Raw genomic sequence first — 19,130 nt, forward strand, 5'->3', positions numbered from 1 at the left:
TCCAAACGAAAGTGAACAACTGAATCCCTTCACGAAGGGCCCTTCCACAAGACCGTTAGCGAAGGGTATATGGTCAGTTTCAACCAAAAACCATTGCAGTAGATTCAGATAAATTAAGTGAGCACTGAGTCGTGCCTTTTGCCATGAATTCTTGTATACATTAATTAATTATCCTGAACTGAAATAATCTGTGATAATGTAACAACATGATAAAATATATATCAGCCCTCAATAACTGTCGTGATAAACTCATGAATGACCAGCAGATGGAGCTGTTTCAAGAAAACACACAGATGATCATGTGACTTCAGATTATACGAGTTCATTTATATGAAAGTGTTCCTCCAGGCTGGTAATATGAATACATTTAATTTCATTAATTCATTTTATATGACCAGGTTCAGTAATTTACTATAATTCTCAATATTCACACTGTAATCAGCAACATTAGGCCTATTCACTGAACTATGTAATGTCTTTCTGCATTTTCAAGTATGATTACTTAGTATGATTAAGTATGATTCATATTTTCTACGGAATTCCAAAGCTGCCAAAATAATGAATAAATATATATATGAAGAAATGTAATAAATAAATAAATAAAATAAATGGGTATTAGAGAGGGGTGTAAACTGAGACAGAATGATTGACAGGCCAGTTTATGGTGACAGGATTGCTATACAGTGAAGCAGTTTTAGGTCACAACACTTTCATACTCCTGCTTTTTTCCGAACAGCCACCTAATGTTGAACACTGTTCATGACGATAAACAGCCTTGCAAACTCTGACTCTGGATTTATGAGAACATCAATAAGAACTGCCCCTGGTACTCAATTCACTTTTATTTATGTTTTATTTGTTTATATATCCAGACAGTCCAGCAATGATTATGTCAGAGATCAAATCTGAATAAGGAATAATAAAGTACACATTATAGACACAAAGAAATGACTGAAGTAAATAATAGTTTATAATAGAATCCAGGGTATTGTATGGAACAGATGAAGAGTGAAGATCAGAATATAGAGAAAGGGAGAACAGAAGAAGGAAGATATTTGCAGAATGAAATGAGAGGTAGAAGAGAAGAAGCAGAAGCAGATCTTGCATTATCTCATGTCTGCAGAGATGGAAACAGACATATTTTGATGCAAAGATACATCAAGTTCAAAATGATCATCACTTCTGCAGTACATGGCAGGCGTCCAATATCTAACCACAAACGTGTCGACATGACCTGAACACTGAAACACTTGAAGAACAACTGAATACAGCACAATACATTCTCTTAAAGATGAAAGAATAACCATAACCATGAGTACAATAAAGAGTAAATACTTGAAAATATGATGAGGATTAATATATGGAGTAGGAGTACATGAGTATATGAAATCAAAGATAATGTTGAAAAATCATAAGCCATAAATCATTAAATGATTAACATGAAAGATGAATAAATGCATGAATATGTTTCATGTTACAGATTGTTTTAAATCAACTTCACAGGAATAAAGAGGAAAATAACTGAATCAAACTTCATCAAATATGAGAATAATTCAGATTCAGCTGTAGATCAGCTCTACAGAAGACAATAGAGTTATTATTCAGATCAATTCAGTTCAATGTTGATTCAGTTCAGTTCAATAACTGTGTAAAGGTCATCAAATATGAAATGAGTTTTGATTTGGTACTTTTCTGCAATGTATATTTGCCAGTGAACAAGATTTCTAGGCTGATTTATAAATGTGTTTTCTTGTGAATCTGAAGTCATGTATTACTGGATTTATTGAATGCTGCATGCTGATTATACTTGTCTGAACACGAGTAGATGGGCTTCTGAACTCCTGTGAAGAAACAGACACTTTAAGATCTGTTCAGATATGAACTCACTAAGACAATAATATCTGTCATGAACAAAGTCACAGAAGCTGCTGATCAAAAATAACACTGATACCTGAGTGTGGGGCGCTCGTCACTGGGAGTCTTTGAGGAAAAAATGACATGAGATATGAGTAATTGTATGAAAACACATTTTCAAAGATTACATACACTAATTCTTCAGTGACACAACAAAGCCTGTGCATAACTTACACATAGAAATGTATAAATACCTCTGAGACACTGCAATCATCAAATCGACGCCAGATTTCATCTTCACATTTGATGTCTGCATAATAGTATCCACTACAATATGTGTCCTCATGGTTTACTATGGCATAGAGTTCATACGTGTGAGAGGAAACCTGCAATATAACAGGAGGAACCCAGTCAATAATAACGCCACTGTGTCAAATCTAATGTAATATTACACTAGTTTTATATTGTCTTCTTCATAACTAAACTCATTACAGTTTTTTTAGTCAGTCAATCAGACAGTTCTCAGTAACTGCTGGAGTGGATTTACAATCCCTCTTACTGGATTATATAATGAATTGGAAATCATAATGCTATGAGTCTGTTTACTTTCATTGTGTTACTGTGTTCCTGTGGCCTGTTGCACGAAGATGGTTTCAGTTTCTACACAAGTAAGTTCAAGATTCATTTGAGCAAACTCTGTTTTTCAGGCTCATGAAGGTGGATTGGTTTTAGCGGGTTTCATTGATATGGTAACTTGCGCTACACGGCTAATCTGCTCTGGAGCAGGATTTATTCTGGGTTAGAGATCACAAACCCAAACTGGACCAATCAGCTGTGAGTAAAGTGACCTGTATCTGATGCAATAAAGTCAGCATCACCAGCTGTGGCCTGTTGCATGAACCTAGTTGAACAAACTCTGAGATTCAGAGTAGGTTTAGAGTTGACAAATCCAGATAAATCCAAGCTGGTTTAATTCAGGATCAGATGTTGCACAATGCTCGGTATAAACTTTCTGTGTCAACTCAGGTTTAATCCAGATTTTTTGATTAACTCTTAAGGCAGGAACACACCAAGCCGATGCTGACGAACTAGTGGCGATGAAAGCAGACTGCGGGGTTGGGTCACGTCAGCAGCATCTGGATCCAAAGTTGGCCTGACACACCAAACCAACAGCCGACAGCCAAGTAGCACGTCCGTTCTGCGCCTGCGTAAGATGAAATGCCTTTCCGTACCAGCAGGTGGCAGTAGCTGAACAGCCAATCAGAATGATCAGATGGCCCGACAGACCGAGGAGCTCTGACGCTGATTCAACATGTCGAATCGGCCGAAAAAAAGCCGAAGGGGACCAACTTCAGCCGACAGTGAGGAACACACTGAGAAAACTTAGTCGGCTGACAAACAAAAACTGCCTGACGGCCGACCGTCGGCTTGGTGTGTTCCTGCCTTTAAGCGCGTGAACCTGAAAGTGTGACACGTGCGGCAAACAGCCAATCACACGGAGAATGGAGAGCGTCCGTTTGATTCATTTCTCACAAGAGAGCAGCGCAATTTACTTCTCTTCTGAAGATTAACCCTCACTGTGTTCCATTCAGAAGGGCTGATCCCTATGCCCTAATCCCTTCAAAGGGTTTACCCTCCGGAGTGAGAGCTTCGAAGGGATGAAGGGTGTAGGGCTCAAAAAAACTCTTGTTCTGGAAAGCACTTCAGCGTCATCTTAATGAAACAATCAAGGAAGCGCCTTTGCCTCACATTTTGTACGCTGGTCAACCCCCCCAAAAACACGCATTGTTTAACGTTAGTTTATTTATTTACGTTAAATATAATGTATATTTTGACTATGTATTTGAAACATTTGAATGGACTGATAAAGGGAGCTGTTAAGTATTGTTGTTGAAGTACAATGTCGTTTTGACTATAATAATGTACCAAATCTAACTCGTATAAATATTACAGTAGTATAGAAAAATACTATACATACATTTATAGTTAAAATCGAACTCCAAACCTCCTGTACCCAGAACTTCCCTGAGCAAAGGATTGCGGGGGCCCGAAGTGTCCATCAGTTGTACCCTTCATAATCCTTCATTCCGAAGGGCCCTTTGAAGTGGCCAGTTTTGAGCACTTCGTTTTGGAACGACCCTTCAATATGGTGGCCATGATTGTTGTCACTCCGAAGTAAACAGACTCGTAACTTTATGATTTCCAATTCATTATATAATACAGTAAGAAGGATTGTAAATCCACTCCAGCAGTTACTGAAATCGGCTCTGTGCAACAGGCCACAGGAGTGCCCTTGATGTCCTCACTATCATAGACTCCATTTCCCACAATCCACTGATTCACTAATCAGCCATGATTACATTCAGCTGTTGTTCATTTGCTTGTTAGTGTCTGCCTATATAAACCTGGTTCATTCAAGTCTTGCATGTCTAGTGTAACTACGGCATCTCTGAGCATTATTCCTGGTTCATGTCTCTTGGTTTTTGGATTTATTGCCTGTATTTCCTTACTTGTTTGGATTGCCAGCCTGGATATTGACTTGTTGCCTGTATTTTAGATTATGTGTCTGGATCTCCAGCTTTAAAACAGGTTAAGATTACATATATTCTTTTGAGCTCTTTGTGAAACTATGTAAATTATAACCCTTTCTAAAAAAATTAAAATAAATAAATTCTAATCCTAACCCTATTAGTTTGATTGACATGCATTTATTTAGTCAGATATTTTCTTTCAGTTGCCTTCTCAAAGTTTCTTCCTGCTTTGTAAAAACATTTAATTTCATGATATTTTTCATAACGATCTTTTTATCTTCAGAAGAGAAGTGAATTGCATGGCTCTTGCGAGAAGTGAATCAAACGGACACGCTCCATCTTCCGTGTGATTGGCTGTTTGCCGCACGTGTTACACTTTCCGGTTCATGCGCTTCAGAGTTAATCACAAAAAAGAACGTTTATACCAAACTTATATTTATATACCGAGCTTATTTATATGGATTTGTCAAATCAAATTGAAACTGAGTTTGTTATAGCTTCATACAACAGGCCTGTCGTCATTATTATTTCCATGGTTTCTGATTAATCTCACACCTGTTTCTGTTCTAGTTAAGAATCTCTCTCTGTGTTTAAGATCTTTGTTCCTTTTGTTCTGTGTTCAGTCTCACTTTAGTTTATGTGGTTGTGTACTATATTACTCCATGTGATCTATGCATGTCCCCTTTTGGATATATTACAGACTGTTTGTTATATTCTCCTGTGTCGTGCGCATGATTTAAGCCACAACTGACACGTCAATGTCTGTATTTCGTATATGAGATTCTGACCCATGTCCAGAATGTAATAAGTTTACTCATTTAGCCTGACTTCCTGATAATAAATATGTACTTGTTTTGTAATTAAGGCTACATCCACACAAAGCCAGAGCTTTCCCTATCCGAATTATTTTTATTTATTTATTTATTTTTTCTTCCCTCAAGAAATATCTGTGTACATATGAAACCGACTCAAAACAATGTAGTATACATGCCAGATCAGTATGTGGTGCTGTAATTCTGCCACAGAGATTCACTAGAAATGGAAAATAAGACTTGGAGCATGTGCATAAACCTTGTGAGCTTTAGTCCGCTGTTGTTGTTACGTGACGTAGCGATGTCTGACTAGGGTCGACACGTGGGTTGATGACATCATCGTTTCACAAAATATACGGATTGGCTGTACACACGAAAACGCAAGGATGTCACTTTCAGATTTATCCACTCTGAGACCTGGTTTCAAAAATTAGCGTATTCACATTCTGAAAAAGCCGGATCCGTCTGGATGAAACACCTATATGATACAAAATTTATGCATATACACCTAAACACATCTCCGTGTGGACGGGCCCTAAATTGCTCATACAAGTACATTAACCAGGAGTCATATTTTGTAGAAAGAGAACAAAGTTTGAACTCTTATTATTCTGCTCTTATGATAGCTGTTCGAGACATGTAAAGACAGCTGTGTCTAAGGTCATGAAGGTCAATAAAACATTACATGTATCCACTAACACATATACATATGTAATTCTTTTTAGGGGTTATAGCAACATTGGTCACTATGTTAAACTATACATCATGTGAAGTTTGTCAGTGCTCTGTGTGGATGTAGTTTTCACGCTCTACAAAATGCTGGGTTGTTTCAACCCATGTTTGAGTCAAATATGGATATATTTGCCAAAGCAATATTCTCCAGGAGAATTCAACAGTGGCTCAGATGATATCCAGAAACCACTAGGCCAGTGTTATATATTTTGTTCACTCGAGTACTTACAATATCCCAAATGTTTCCAACTATTTGTAAATCATGTCAAAATTTCAATTTTATCCAAGGCTCCGGGACGTGTGAGGAGTCACCTGTCATTTGCGTCATACCCTCGGTTTCCGTTTTTTTTAAATTTACATGTTTTAATAGAACAACTGTTGATGTATTTATAGACAGAAAACTAATTGTTATAACTTAACATGTTTAGTCTTATTGTTTAGGCTAAATCTAGTTGATTTTTTTTTTTTTTTTTTACCATGCATAACAGTAATACAGCATTTTCTCCATCATACAATACGTTTTAAAATTAATTGTATGCCATTTATCAACACAAGCCATCCAGCATTTAATATGATATTCTTAAATCGATCTATCTTACTGCAGTGTGTAACAGTGTCTCACAGCAGCCGCCGAGCGAACGCACAGAGTAACGTTATAACATCATTTTCAACACTCTCAAATGTATCTAATATGATAAACAGAGCTGCGTTACCTCATACTCATGACCAGAAAAGCAGAAGCAGCGCCAGTGACTGTGTCATAATAAAAGTCCCGCTGCTCGTGAGGCGTGTGTTGCACAATCGCTCCAGCTCCTCATTCAGCTTCACAACACTCGCTCCTGCTCTGCTTCATACTACAGTAAAGCTAATAATCGCATCCATGAACATGATTTCTTCACGAGCCCTATCCCGATTCTTTTGCACCGTCCGTTGAGGTGGACCACATGTCCCAAGATTCCACGCTAAAACTTGGCATCATCAAGCTACGCCTTTGTTTTGAATAGACCTCTAGCGACCTCTAGCGGACAATTCTTACATACTGCACCTTTAAATGACCTCATTTGTGTAAAGAACTTGATTTTCCTGCGAAGACAACAGCTGAGATCAAGTACCCTGCAATAAAGCTAAAAAACTCATTTAGAGAGAAGATCTCAAAGAAATAGGACAAGTAAGTTGCAGTTTTCGTAAATATATAAAAACTATGCTTTTTGTTACGAGTAAGCAGAGCACGAACAACTTAAAGATAGATATTTACCCTGCATCCTCTGAGGTCAGAACTGACTAGTTTGTGCCCGAGAAGAGCACTGTCGGCCGAAGTGACTTTTCTAAGCGATGCCGGGACGCAGTGAACAAATGTAATATTGAAAATATAAGGTAATCAGAATAATCAAAGATCTAAATGAATACATAACCAATGATTAATTTCTAATTGGAAACACAATCTAAGAGTAATAATCATTTGAAACTGGAGTCAGATTAAACGAGCAGCTAAAGTAAACCTGAAACTAAATTCTAACAATTAAATTGAACTTCACAGAACAATTAAGTTGAACTTCACATGGGCGCTGAAAAGACATAGACGCATTACACCTTCGCCCAGGCCGTCGGATTCTGTTTTTGGGCCGATGGGGGGTTCCTTACACAATTAACTGATTATTTAATTATTCAACTGTAAGTACTAGTGTTTCTGTATTCTACGTTAGTTTGAGGCTGGATCTCTTACTCGTTTCCTACAGTCTTTGTAAGTGTGGAGAACTCTGTCTTCAGTATTGTCTGTCACCTGACTGATCTTCAACTTTGACTCCTGGTCTTCATTGATCATTCTGGTCTATTATGGGGTGTAACTGTAATTCGCCGGCACTGCAGTGCAGGTGTGTTCATCTGTTCCTGGAGCCTCCCCAGCACTTCACAGTGAGGATGATTCCCTTACTGGACACGTGCAGCTCGGGTCATTGAGTACTCTACTAACCCGCTAATGAGTTAACTCAGAAGGGTCAATAAGACATATTGATACCTAAATCAGTGTCAGACTCCTGGAGGGTCACAGCCCTACTGAGTTTAGTTCCAGCCCTGCTCCAACACACAGACCCGTCATTTTCAAATAAGACCGAAGGACTTGATTAGCTGGATCAATGTGTTTCATTGAGGCTGGAGCTAAACTTTGTAGGGCTGAGGCACAAATTATTTCAGTACCTTAATCTGAGGACGAATGAGCACTTCCTGGTCACCAGACCTCCTCAACTGAATAATCAGTAGTTTTGGAAAGGTGATCATCTCACTTTTCTGTTGAGAAAATAATTTAGTTCATAATACACTGCAAGAATTTAACATGAAAACAACCCAGCATGAATGAGTTGTGCTTTCTTTCTTCACAAAGTATTCATGAAGCAAATACAGCATTGAACAATTAGATACAAATCAACAACAAATTATTACTAACTAGTTTAATATCCAAACAAAGTATATGTTACAACCACATGAGGATTCTATGAACAATCAAAAGAGAAAAGAGTATTTGCATTATTATTAAATGAATGACCCAACTTTTCAGTATTTCTGTCACAGTTCCGGTCATTCCTGGACTTCATTTCCCACAATCCTCCCTGCCTATCACCTGCACTCGCTTCACCAATCAATAATCACCACACCCAGCTGCAGCTCATTACCCGGACTATTTAAGCCACTCACATCCACACACACTTTGTGAGGTCTTGTTTACTCTGTAGCAATTCTAAGCGTTATTTACCATGTTTGTCTGCCTGTTTCTGATCCTGTTTGTTCCTGTCTACGATACTCTGCTGGCTGCCCTTTGGCCTGTTTGTTTCCTGGATTTGTGATTGTTATCTGCCAGCTCTGACCCATTGCCTGTATCCTGACCACGATTCTGCCTGCTCTCTGCCATACCTGTTTGCCACTGTTTGACCCCTGCCTGTCTTACTACAAACTCTGTTTAATAAAAGCCTGCAGATGGATCTTACCTTGAGTCCCGCCTCGTTACAGAAGACCTCGCCAACACAAGGATCAAGCAGCTTTTCTGGAGAACACTGGTCTGGTAGGAACGTTGCATTATTGCTGTTATGGCTGAAGCAGGGCCCAAGATCGTTGGAGGATTATATCAAGGATTATTTAGACATTGCGTATTATTCAGATCTGCCTGTCTGTGCACTGATAGACTTTTTTTGTGATGGCGTTAAGCAACCTCTTCAGAACAAACTTAGACAAGAGGGACCGCGTTCATCACTTAGTTGCTTTCTGGATTATGCTTTGTTGTCTGTTGGTTCTCTATTTACTGTGGGTGTCACGGAGAAATGCGACACCTCCCTTAATCACGTAATGGCCGCCGCACCAAAGGACACTCAAATGGCGGCCACCATCACAACAACACCAGTCCATGTCTCCGCTGATCTTCCTGAGCAAAGTCAAGTCCCAGTTGATCTTCCTGAGCAAAGTCAAGTCTCTGGATCCGTCCGAGAGCGGAGAGGATTATTGTCCAATGTGGACGATCCACCGCTGATTTCAGCACGAGCAGCTGGAATTCCAAAGCCTCCGCCGATTGCTACGGACAAGAGGGCCACCCTGCCAGTGTCTACGGACAAGATGGCTGCCACGCCTGAGCCCTCAGACACTACAGTGCTGACCATTATGGCCACAGCCATTTGGTGTGTGTGGGTTGCGCACACATTGGCCCCAGCCCATGAATCAGCTTCAGAGTCTCGTCTCATCAAATCTTCCAGAGCCTAGCCTCGTCTCGCCTCATCAGATCTCCCAGAGCCTCGTCTCGCCTCATCAGAGCCTCGTCTCGCCTCATCAGAGCCTCGTCTCGCCTCATCAGAGCCTCGTCTCGCCTCATCAGAGCCTCGTCTCGCCTCATCAGATCTCCCAGAGCCTCGTCTCGCCTCATCAGATCTCCCAGAGCCTCGTCTCGCCTCATCAGATCTCCCAGAACCCGTTCCAGCCCGTGAGTCTGCCCCAGAGTTCGCTGTAGGCCTGGAGGCCGCCCCAGAGGCCATTCTTGTGCCACCCAAGCTCCTTGCCCTCAAGCCAGCTCCAGACTCCGCACCAGAGCCCGAGTTAGCTCCAGACTCCGCACCAGAGCCCGAGTCAGCCCACGAGCCCACTCCGGCCTTCGATGAACCAGTTCCAGCCCACCACAAGCCAGCTTCTTACTTGGCATGGCCGCCCACGGCTCCCGACCCGCCGTGGCTGCCTGAGGCTCCTGACCTGCCCTGGAGACCTCCCTACTGTCTGTACATCCACCCTCACCTGCCAGTAGGTCTCCAGGGCACGTACGATACTCTGCTGGCTGCCCTTTGGACTGTTTGTTTCCTGGCTTTGTGATTGTTATCTGCCAGCCCTGACCCATTGCCTGTATCCTGACCACGATTCTGCCTGCTCTCTGCCATACCTGTTTGCCATTGTTTGACCCCTGCCTGTCTTACTACGAACTCTGTTTAATAAAAGCCTGCAGATGGATCTTACCTTGAGTCCCGCCTCGTTACAATTTCATCTTAGAAAATGCTATTGTGTATTTTCTTTTTATTTAAAGTATGGAAGAGTTTATGTACTGCAGTTTTATTATTAACAGAATCATTTTAAACTGATTTACTTAAATGTAAATCAATCCACACTATATTTCACATTAAAACAGATATTACCTGATAGAAAAGATACTTGCCCAGACTGTTGTTTTCTGACAGTTACGACAACGCAGCTGATACTTTTCACACATTTGAAGAATATGTGCCTCTAAAGCATCTTCCTAAATGGAAAGAAATATTTCAAAATAAGATTGCACAGTTGCACTGATCATTCAAGCTTGTACATTAATACACTTAAAATATAGACATATATTCAACAGAGTCCCACTGACGCATGTTTCAATGAGCAATGGAGCAAAGATACATGTTGTTTAGAGAAGAAGCTCAAATTAACTAAATAAAAAAGCTATTTTTATGTTTTTGAATTAAAGGTTCACTTTAACAAACATTTGACCAAATATTTAGAATAATGAATCTAAATTTAGCTTCATCATGAGAGTGACGAATCTGTCAGACTAAAGTATGAACAACTGACAGTAAACATTAGTGAATCAGCCCTACTGAGTGAAATTAAACATTCTTAGAGAGTAATTCAGATGAGCAAAGATCTGCTTACCACATCCTGAGAGTGTTTAAAAGAGACTGGCAATGAGAGAAAAGGTTCCAAGCGTTCTTGTTTGTCTCTGCATGACACGCATGCTCTTTTGGTCGTTGAGACCTTAAAAAGCTGCAAAGGTGTCAATAAAACAGATTTAATGATGATTCACAGATATATACATGCTTTAATCATTCTTTAATCATGTTAAAATAATCATTCTCTGCAGTTTATCCTCCATCACATTAAACTGCTCATAAACCTTTAATTGTGTCACATGACAACAAGTGGTTGAGGGGTGGTAGTTAGTCTTTCAGTATAAAATATATTTAATTCTATAATATATTAATATTCTATTTAGAGGGTAACAAACTCAACAAACAACTGTTGCTCATTATGCAAGAAGTTCCTAATTTTGTTTCGGAAGTGTCCTTAAACAGGTTTACATGCATCAAAGCTGAAAAATTATATACATTATTATATACATCTCATTATATACATTGCACATCACCACATTTTTCAATGATTTCTCTCTAAACCCCTCTTTCCATGTGCCTGCTCTGCTCTGATTGGTCAGATGGCCCAGTCTGTTGTGATTGATCTACTGCTTACAGTGTGTCTGAAACAAAGCGCCCATTACCACAACTGGACTTCAGCTCTGGAGGCTTCCTAATGATTGTACACACTGTAAAGACAGTAACAGTGGGATTGATTGTACCATATCAGTCCAAGTGTGAGTCCGATAATGAAACACTGGAAGAACAGGTTGTGATTCTGTGGAGCAAATAATGGTCAAAATAAAGAGGAGGTTAAGGAGATTTTACCAATCAGTGACAAACTTACTGGTGACGTCGGAATGGATACAAGAACCCTGTTGTAAGATGATTTCTGCACTCATATCTGCTCTTATTTCTACGCTAGATTGATAAATGAGACCCATTGAGCTTCTCTCAGTATTTTAACGTTTCTGTTCCAGCGTTCCTTCTGTATTATTAACGTTCCGAAACCAGTTTGATTAAAAAATAATGGTCAATAATGTTATTTGTTAACTTTATTTTTTTAATTGTTTTTTTTATTCATTTTGGCTTGAAGTTTATATAGCCTGAATCGCCTGAATTTAACAGTAAGACTTAAAACTAACTGTTATAAAAGATCATTGTAATGGCTAAGATACAAGACTCTTCATTTTTGAATAAAGAAAATGCTGTGCGTATTATTAATATTATTATTATACAGATTAAATTTTTTTTCATTTTTAAGCCCTAACTGTCAATCATGATGTCAAACCCCCGTTTTTATTGCATCAAATAAGTAACTAAAACTTTTTTTTTTTTTTTTTTTTTTATGAACATTTGAACTTACATCAGTGTGATAAAAACTACATATTTGAAGTGTAATTGAATTGTTCAGTTTGTCTCGCATCCCATTAAATTACTTGGAGAGGGCGGGGTTTATGACCTATACTGGGACCAACCACCTGGGGGCGATCGAGACGCTTTGGCTTCACTTTTCAGGACTTGTGTGGTACACTTGGCTTACACAGATACACATGGAAGCGTTTGAAAGCAGGCGTCTATCAGCAGATCCCTAATATATCCACTGATAGATGCCTGCTTTCAATGCTCCCATCTGTATCTGTGTAAGCTCTGTGAAGAGACATTACAACCAGACTTCAGTCTACTTTACTGAATGATTTACTGAAGTCCTTACTGAATGATTGTAAATCAATTCAAGCACTGGTCAAGGATCCATGTGAAGTAAGTTTGTGCAGACAATGAATCAGGAGATCAAAACCAAATAAGAGCCAATAATGTGTCTGAACTTTCTCTGGAGAAACACTTCCAGAGCTGAACTGCTGTGAGATGATTGATGCTCCTTATGAAAGTCACTGAACACTGAGACAAAAGAGGACAGAATAATCCAGAAGAAACTAGTTACCTCAGAGGATCCAGGAGTCTTTTTAAGGATCGAATGTAGATGTTCTGCTGCATCTTGTTCTTTATAAACTTTGGGTTTGATGGAGAGAAGCACATAACAATCAAACACTGATACTGAATAACTTTTATAAACAAGAATATTGACTGAATGCTGGAAACAGCAATAAAAGAGACCAACCGTCTGTAATGCCGAGGCTTCTGGTGACCCCAGCTGCTGAAACTGCATTTTTCTCTTGTGTTTCCAATTCATTGAACAATTTCTTCAGCTCTTTAATGAAGTTATCATCAGATGAAACTCTACAGAAGACATTGAGTGTTTATTGATCAGCTGTTGTTTCCACTGCAGGAAGTGAAAGACGTTTCTTTACCTCTCGACATGTTGTCTGAACTCCTTCGTCATGAAGAGTGTCTGAAGAACTGCATTCAAGTAGGAGGTGGAGTCTGGATTCTCCAGCCCACAGTATCCTTAAATGAGAAACACATTATTAACACTGACTGACGTCAATCCAGCTGACCACAGAAACTTCAGAAACACATCCAGCAGATCTTACAACATACAGAGCCATCGAGTATCCATCGAGATCAGAAACTGACTAACTCCAAGCAAATGTTGACTAGCTTAAAAATGAGTAGATCTGGACACAAGTCAATCAATATTCATCAGCTTTAACAGCAATGAGATGAAATGTGAGTCATCTATCATTTTGTGTTAATAATGTCCATCTTCAGAAAACAACCCAAATATAAATGTTTGATTGAAGATCGAACTGTTTCTCCCTGAAAACAAAGCAGATCATTGTGAGAAACACAGACAGTAACGTGAGCATCAATGCTTTACTGTAGCAGGAGCTTTACATCTCCACAGGGATTCAGGGACGGAGAAAGAGTTTTCAAATAATGATTCACACAAGCTTTATGGATGATCAGATCAGATGAATTGTTCATTTCTTACTTCTGCTCATGTCTGTTGAGTCCGTCTTCTCTGTGTTCATTGAGAGACTCTGGAAATGATCCTCTCTGGGTTCTTTTGTCTTCAGTCTCTGAAATATGTTTTTTAGAGGAACTTGATCAAACCCAAACACTGTTTCTGACTAAATGACAGTGTCAGTAATGACTACTGAACATCTTTACATCTTCTGTCCTCCTCTCTGACAAGACAATTTGACGTTTGTCGTAGGAGAAGTCACGCTGCAGGACTGTGTGCCAAATCTTCTGACACTGCCAGAATTTTGTCGCAACAGTCATTAATCGGCTGTCGGTGAACATGTCAAACTAGCGATCAAAGACTACAGACTTTAGCCCAGGATTATAGGAATCTTTTAGGATTCTCAAAATTTGTCTTAGACGACCAAATTGTGGCCAAAATCGCACAGTGTGCACCCGGCTTATGTTTTTTAGTTCATTATTGTCATGTAAACGTATCCTTTGTTTGAGTTGTTCTTTGTCCATTCTCATTTGTTTAGTTGGTTGATATTCCAGCACTCTACTGTGCACCTCCATGTTTATTTTTTATTTTTTTTACTTACTCATGCCAGCTCGGAGAGTCTACTGTTGTGAGTGGTGAGCAATTTGTTGTTTGTGCTGTGGATATTTCAGAAAAAAGCTTGCTTCTCTTCAAATATATTCAGTTTAACAGCTGTGTAACTGAACTGCTCACATTTTTTTTGACGCTTAAATTGTGTTCTAAATTATGAATTGGTAAAATGCCTTTGCAAAACTGTCTGAATCCACGTGCATTGGTTTGGACTTAGAATTTGCATATGGTTTGTCTTAAAGCATTATAAAAACACCACATAGACATAAACAACATTAAAAACTTGATTTTCACCACAGAGGACTTTAAGTGCTGCAACTAACTATGACAGAAGTTTAAAGTTTAAAAGTTTGCAATTCTCTGTTCAGTCTTGCTCAAAGTCAGACAGAAGCTGTACACTCAGGTTAGCATGGGCAAATGATGTTGAGTTAGCAACTTTTAAAATACAAATTTTAATTTTTTTTACATTTTACAAATTTTTCTACAAATTTTTACTAATTGATCCTGACAGATGTGTTAATGTGAGGAATCTTTGATCCAGTATGTAATTCTCTCTTAAATAAGTTTATTTCATATTCATATCTGTTCTCTTACCTGTTGTCCTCTTCAGTGTTTCCTCGTCAGCTGATGTAGAACCAGAAAGCTTGTGTTTGACGTCTATTTCTTTTAAAATATAGTAGGAAAATGAGAAGACTTAAATCAGAACTACAAATGGTGTTACCGTCTGTTAAGCCACATCAAGATTATCGATTGTATCATTCAGTATATTCAAGAGTGGGGAAAATGTCTGTTTCCATTATTTTCTCTCCTCGGTCTGTTTTACCTTCACTTTCAGATCACACAGTGTGTGTGTTTGTCTCTACTGCACCTAACCGCGAGATCATCCTCCCCTGAGCTGAAACAGAGCCGTGCAGTCGAACACTTTCTGCTTCCTGTAGTCACGCTCGTGAACTTCATCACAGATGAAGTGATACAGATATGAGTGACAGGTGCACTAACATCAAAGTCTAAACCAGGGGTTCTCAACTGATTAGGGCTGGAGATAAACTCTGCAGGAAAGAGGATCTTGAGGACCAGAGCTGACAAACCCTGCTTTAGAATTTGCTGTTCTCCTCCTGAGCATCAGAAATGCATATATCTGTTATAACTGCTTAATTTGTTGTAACAAATTAAAGAAACTATCATTTATACATCGCCTTTTTTACTGGTAATACTTTCTGCAACCTCTTATTTGCCTAAATAGATAAACTATACATGAAACTTGTTCTCCACGTCATGTTGAAGAAAATGTTGAATGACTTAGGGCTAAAGAAAATTAAGGTGAGATCACGAGAAAACAAGGAAGAAAGAAAAAATGTGCATGAGCTCTTGGGCTGTAGTGTCCAAGTAAAACAGCATGCCTTTAATATTCAAAACATGTTTAATTTAACTTCACTTCAACACTACCGTTACATATATGTTACACACACACACACACACACACACACACACACATATATATATATATATAAACATGAAATAATTATTACACACTATTGTCACTTAAAATAAGTTACCTAATTACAAGCAATATCCAATACTGTAACACTTTACAATAACAGTACATGAATAATCATGTACTAATAGCTGAATTAATAGTTTCTTCAACATGAACTCATGATTAATGAAGATATGAACTAATCATGAACTAATAAAGAGCTATCATTAACTATGACAGGAGTCATAAGGATTCATGCATGAAAACAGCAGCCTTAACTACATGTTAATACATGTTTGATAATTAATACACATTTAGGGTAAACTAAATCAAACAGCCTCGATAAGAAGGAATAAGAAATATTCTGACTTTGAAATCAATTTAAACAATTTATTATTGTCATAATTTCAACAACTGACATCAGCAGCTTCGTTGTAAACATTACTGAAAGGCACAGGATTAGTTTGTCATTATTTTCACTGATCCTCCTTATCAAACATATAAAATACTAAATCCTCTAATAATTTTTCTTAAAAGGTCTTAATCTGTTTTGTGATATTCTTGTTCATTAAACTAAACCTACTGTGACTTACAACAGTTCCTGAGGAATCGGTTCCCAAAAAAATAACCAAACAGGAACATGCACTAAGGTCAGGGAACGTTTGCTGGGATCAGATTCAGTGTTCACTCTCTATCCAGACGCAGGACTTGATGATACTGTGCCTCCATTCTCTGACTATTTGAAACCACACAACTGTACTTTACTGGGCTGAATACTAGTTTCAGTTTCAGTTTCAGTTTAATTTATTTATATAGCACATTTAATAACGACAGAGTCGACCAAAGTGCTGCACAGAGAAATAAAAGTATGCTATTAGCAATAAAATAAAACAATCACAAAGAGTATACAACACTAAATTCACACAAAAAACTGAATACAGTAGTTACTCCAGTCCATAAGCCTTTTTAAAAAGATGTGTCTTAAGTAAAGATTTAAAAACCTGTACTGAAGGGGCTGATCTCAAGCTAAAAGGCAAGTTATTCCACAACTGGGGCGCTGCCACCGAAAATGCACGATCCCCCTTAAACTTTAAGCGTGTTTTGGGTACTGACAGCAACAGTGTGTTTGACCTTAAAGGCCTATTGGTCTGATGGTAGGAGAAAAAATCCGATAAGTAGTTTGGAGCCAAGCCATTCAGGGACTTATACACAAACAATAATACCTTGAACTGGATTCTATACTCAATGGGGAGCCAGTGCAAACTAGCCAAAACAGGCGAAATATGTTCCCTCTTTCTTATCCCTGTTAAAAATCTGGCCGCAGCATTTTGGACCAGCTGCAGGTGAGACAAACACGATTGAGTGACCCCCAAATAGAGTGAGTTGCAGTAATCCAGTCTTGATGAAATGAATGCGTGGATAATGGTTTCTAAGTCCCTGAATGAAAGAAAAGGTTTAATTTTGGCAATCATCCTGAGCTGGAAAAATGCTGATTTGACAACTGAGTTTATTTGTTTGTCAAACTTAAGTGCTGGGTCAAAAATAACTCCCAAATTTCTTGCATAGGTACCTACAGTATTAGTTATAGGACCCAAAGTTTTTGAGAGGATATTGGCTGAATCCAGATGTCCAAAAACTAACACTTCAGTCTTTGAATCATTTAACTGAAGAAAGTTTTCTTCCATCCAACTTTTAACTTCACTCAAACACTCAAATAATGACTGGGGAGATGTATTTTCATCAGGCTTAACTGGAAGATAAAGCTGTACATCATCTGCATAACAGTGATATGAAATCTGATGCTTGCGAAAAATATTGGTTAATGGAAGGAGATAGAGGGAAAACAAAACAGGGCCTAAGACAGAGCCCTGTGGAACACCGCATGTAAACGCAGCAGAGGAGGAAGTGAAGTTTTCAATTAGTTGTACTAGTATGATGTGTGAATGAATACTAGAATGATGTGCCCCCTCAAGTAAAGTCATGACAAAATTATGCATTAACAAGCCATTAGTTGATGCTACTATATGGTTAGTTAATAATAAATTAAGTACAAACCCGATTCCAAAAAGTTGGGACACTGTACAAATTGTGAATAAAAAAGGAATGCAATGATGTGGAAGTTTCAAATTTCAATATTTTATTCAGAATACAACATAGATGACATATCAAATGTTTAAACTGAGAAAATGTATCATTTTAAGGAAAAATAAGTTGATTTTAAATTTCACGGCATCAACACATCTCAAAAAAGTTGGGACAAGCCCATGTTTACCACTGTGTGGCGTCCCCTCTTCTTTTTATAACAGTCTGCAAACGTCTGGGGACTGAGGAGACAAGTTGCTCAAGTTTAGGAATAGGAATGTTGTCCCATTCTTGTCTAATACAGGCTTCTAGTTGCTCAACTGTCTTAGGTCTTCTTTGTCGCATCTTCCTCTTTATGATGCGCCAAATGTTTTCTATGGGTGAAAGATCTGGACTACAGGCTGGCCATTTCAGTACCCGGATCCTTCTTCTACGCAGCCATGATGTTGTAATTGATGCAGTATGTGGTCTGGCATTGTCATGTTGGAAAATGCAAAGTCTTCCGTGAAAGAGACCATGTCTGGATGGGAGCATATGTTGTTCTAGAACTTGGATATACCTTTCAGCATTGATGGTGCCTTTCCAGATGTGTAAGCTGCCCATGCCACACGCACTCATGCAACCCCATACCATCAGAGATGCAGGCTTCTGAACTGAGCGCTGATAACAACTTGGGTCGTCCTTGTCCTCTTTAGTCCGGATGACATGGCATCCCAGTTTTCCAAAAAGAACTTCAAATTTTGATTCGTCTGACCACAGAACAGTTTTCCACTTTTCCACAGTCCATTTTAAATGAGCCTTGGCCCAGAGAAAACGCCTGCGCTTCTGGATCATGTTTAGATATGGCTTCTTTTTTGACCTATAGAGTTTTAGCCGGCAACGGCGAATGGCACGGTGGATTTTCTGGAAGTATTCCTGAGCCCATGTTGTGATTTTCATTACAGTAGCATTCCTGTATGTGATGCAGTGCCGTCTAAGGGCCCGAAGATCACGGGCATCCAGTATGGTTTTCCGGCTTTGACCCTTATGCACAGAAAT

The 19,130-nt window shown here is 38.8% G+C and overlaps 2 protein-coding genes across 6 annotated transcripts in view; one reads left to right on the plus strand and one right to left on the minus strand.

The window, feature by feature from the left end:
- Nucleotides 1-19,130, plus strand: part of LOC127507818 (ubiquitin carboxyl-terminal hydrolase 47-like) — a 150,682-nt gene that overhangs the window by 39,643 nt on the left and 91,909 nt on the right. The gene's annotated exons all lie outside the window — the stretch shown is intronic.
- Nucleotides 825-15,438, minus strand: LOC127507824 (uncharacterized). The gene is made up of 11 exons (XM_051885275.1): nucleotides 15,128-15,438; nucleotides 13,952-14,039; nucleotides 13,368-13,464; nucleotides 13,178-13,296; nucleotides 13,001-13,068; nucleotides 11,084-11,194; nucleotides 10,605-10,688; nucleotides 8,123-8,212; nucleotides 2,109-2,240; nucleotides 1,952-1,980; nucleotides 825-1,841 (listed from the first exon to the last, which is right to left on the minus strand). The coding sequence occupies exons 2-11, from the start codon at nucleotides 13,989-13,991 to the stop codon at nucleotides 1,802-1,804; spliced, it is 810 nt and encodes a 269-aa protein (XP_051741235.1). The 5' UTR covers nucleotides 13,992-14,039; nucleotides 15,128-15,438; the 3' UTR covers nucleotides 825-1,801.

Source organism: Ctenopharyngodon idella, chromosome 24 (genome assembly GCF_019924925.1).
Source record: "Ctenopharyngodon idella isolate HZGC_01 chromosome 24, HZGC01, whole genome shotgun sequence".
NCBI classification, from domain to species: domain Eukaryota; kingdom Metazoa; phylum Chordata; class Actinopteri; order Cypriniformes; family Xenocyprididae; genus Ctenopharyngodon; species Ctenopharyngodon idella.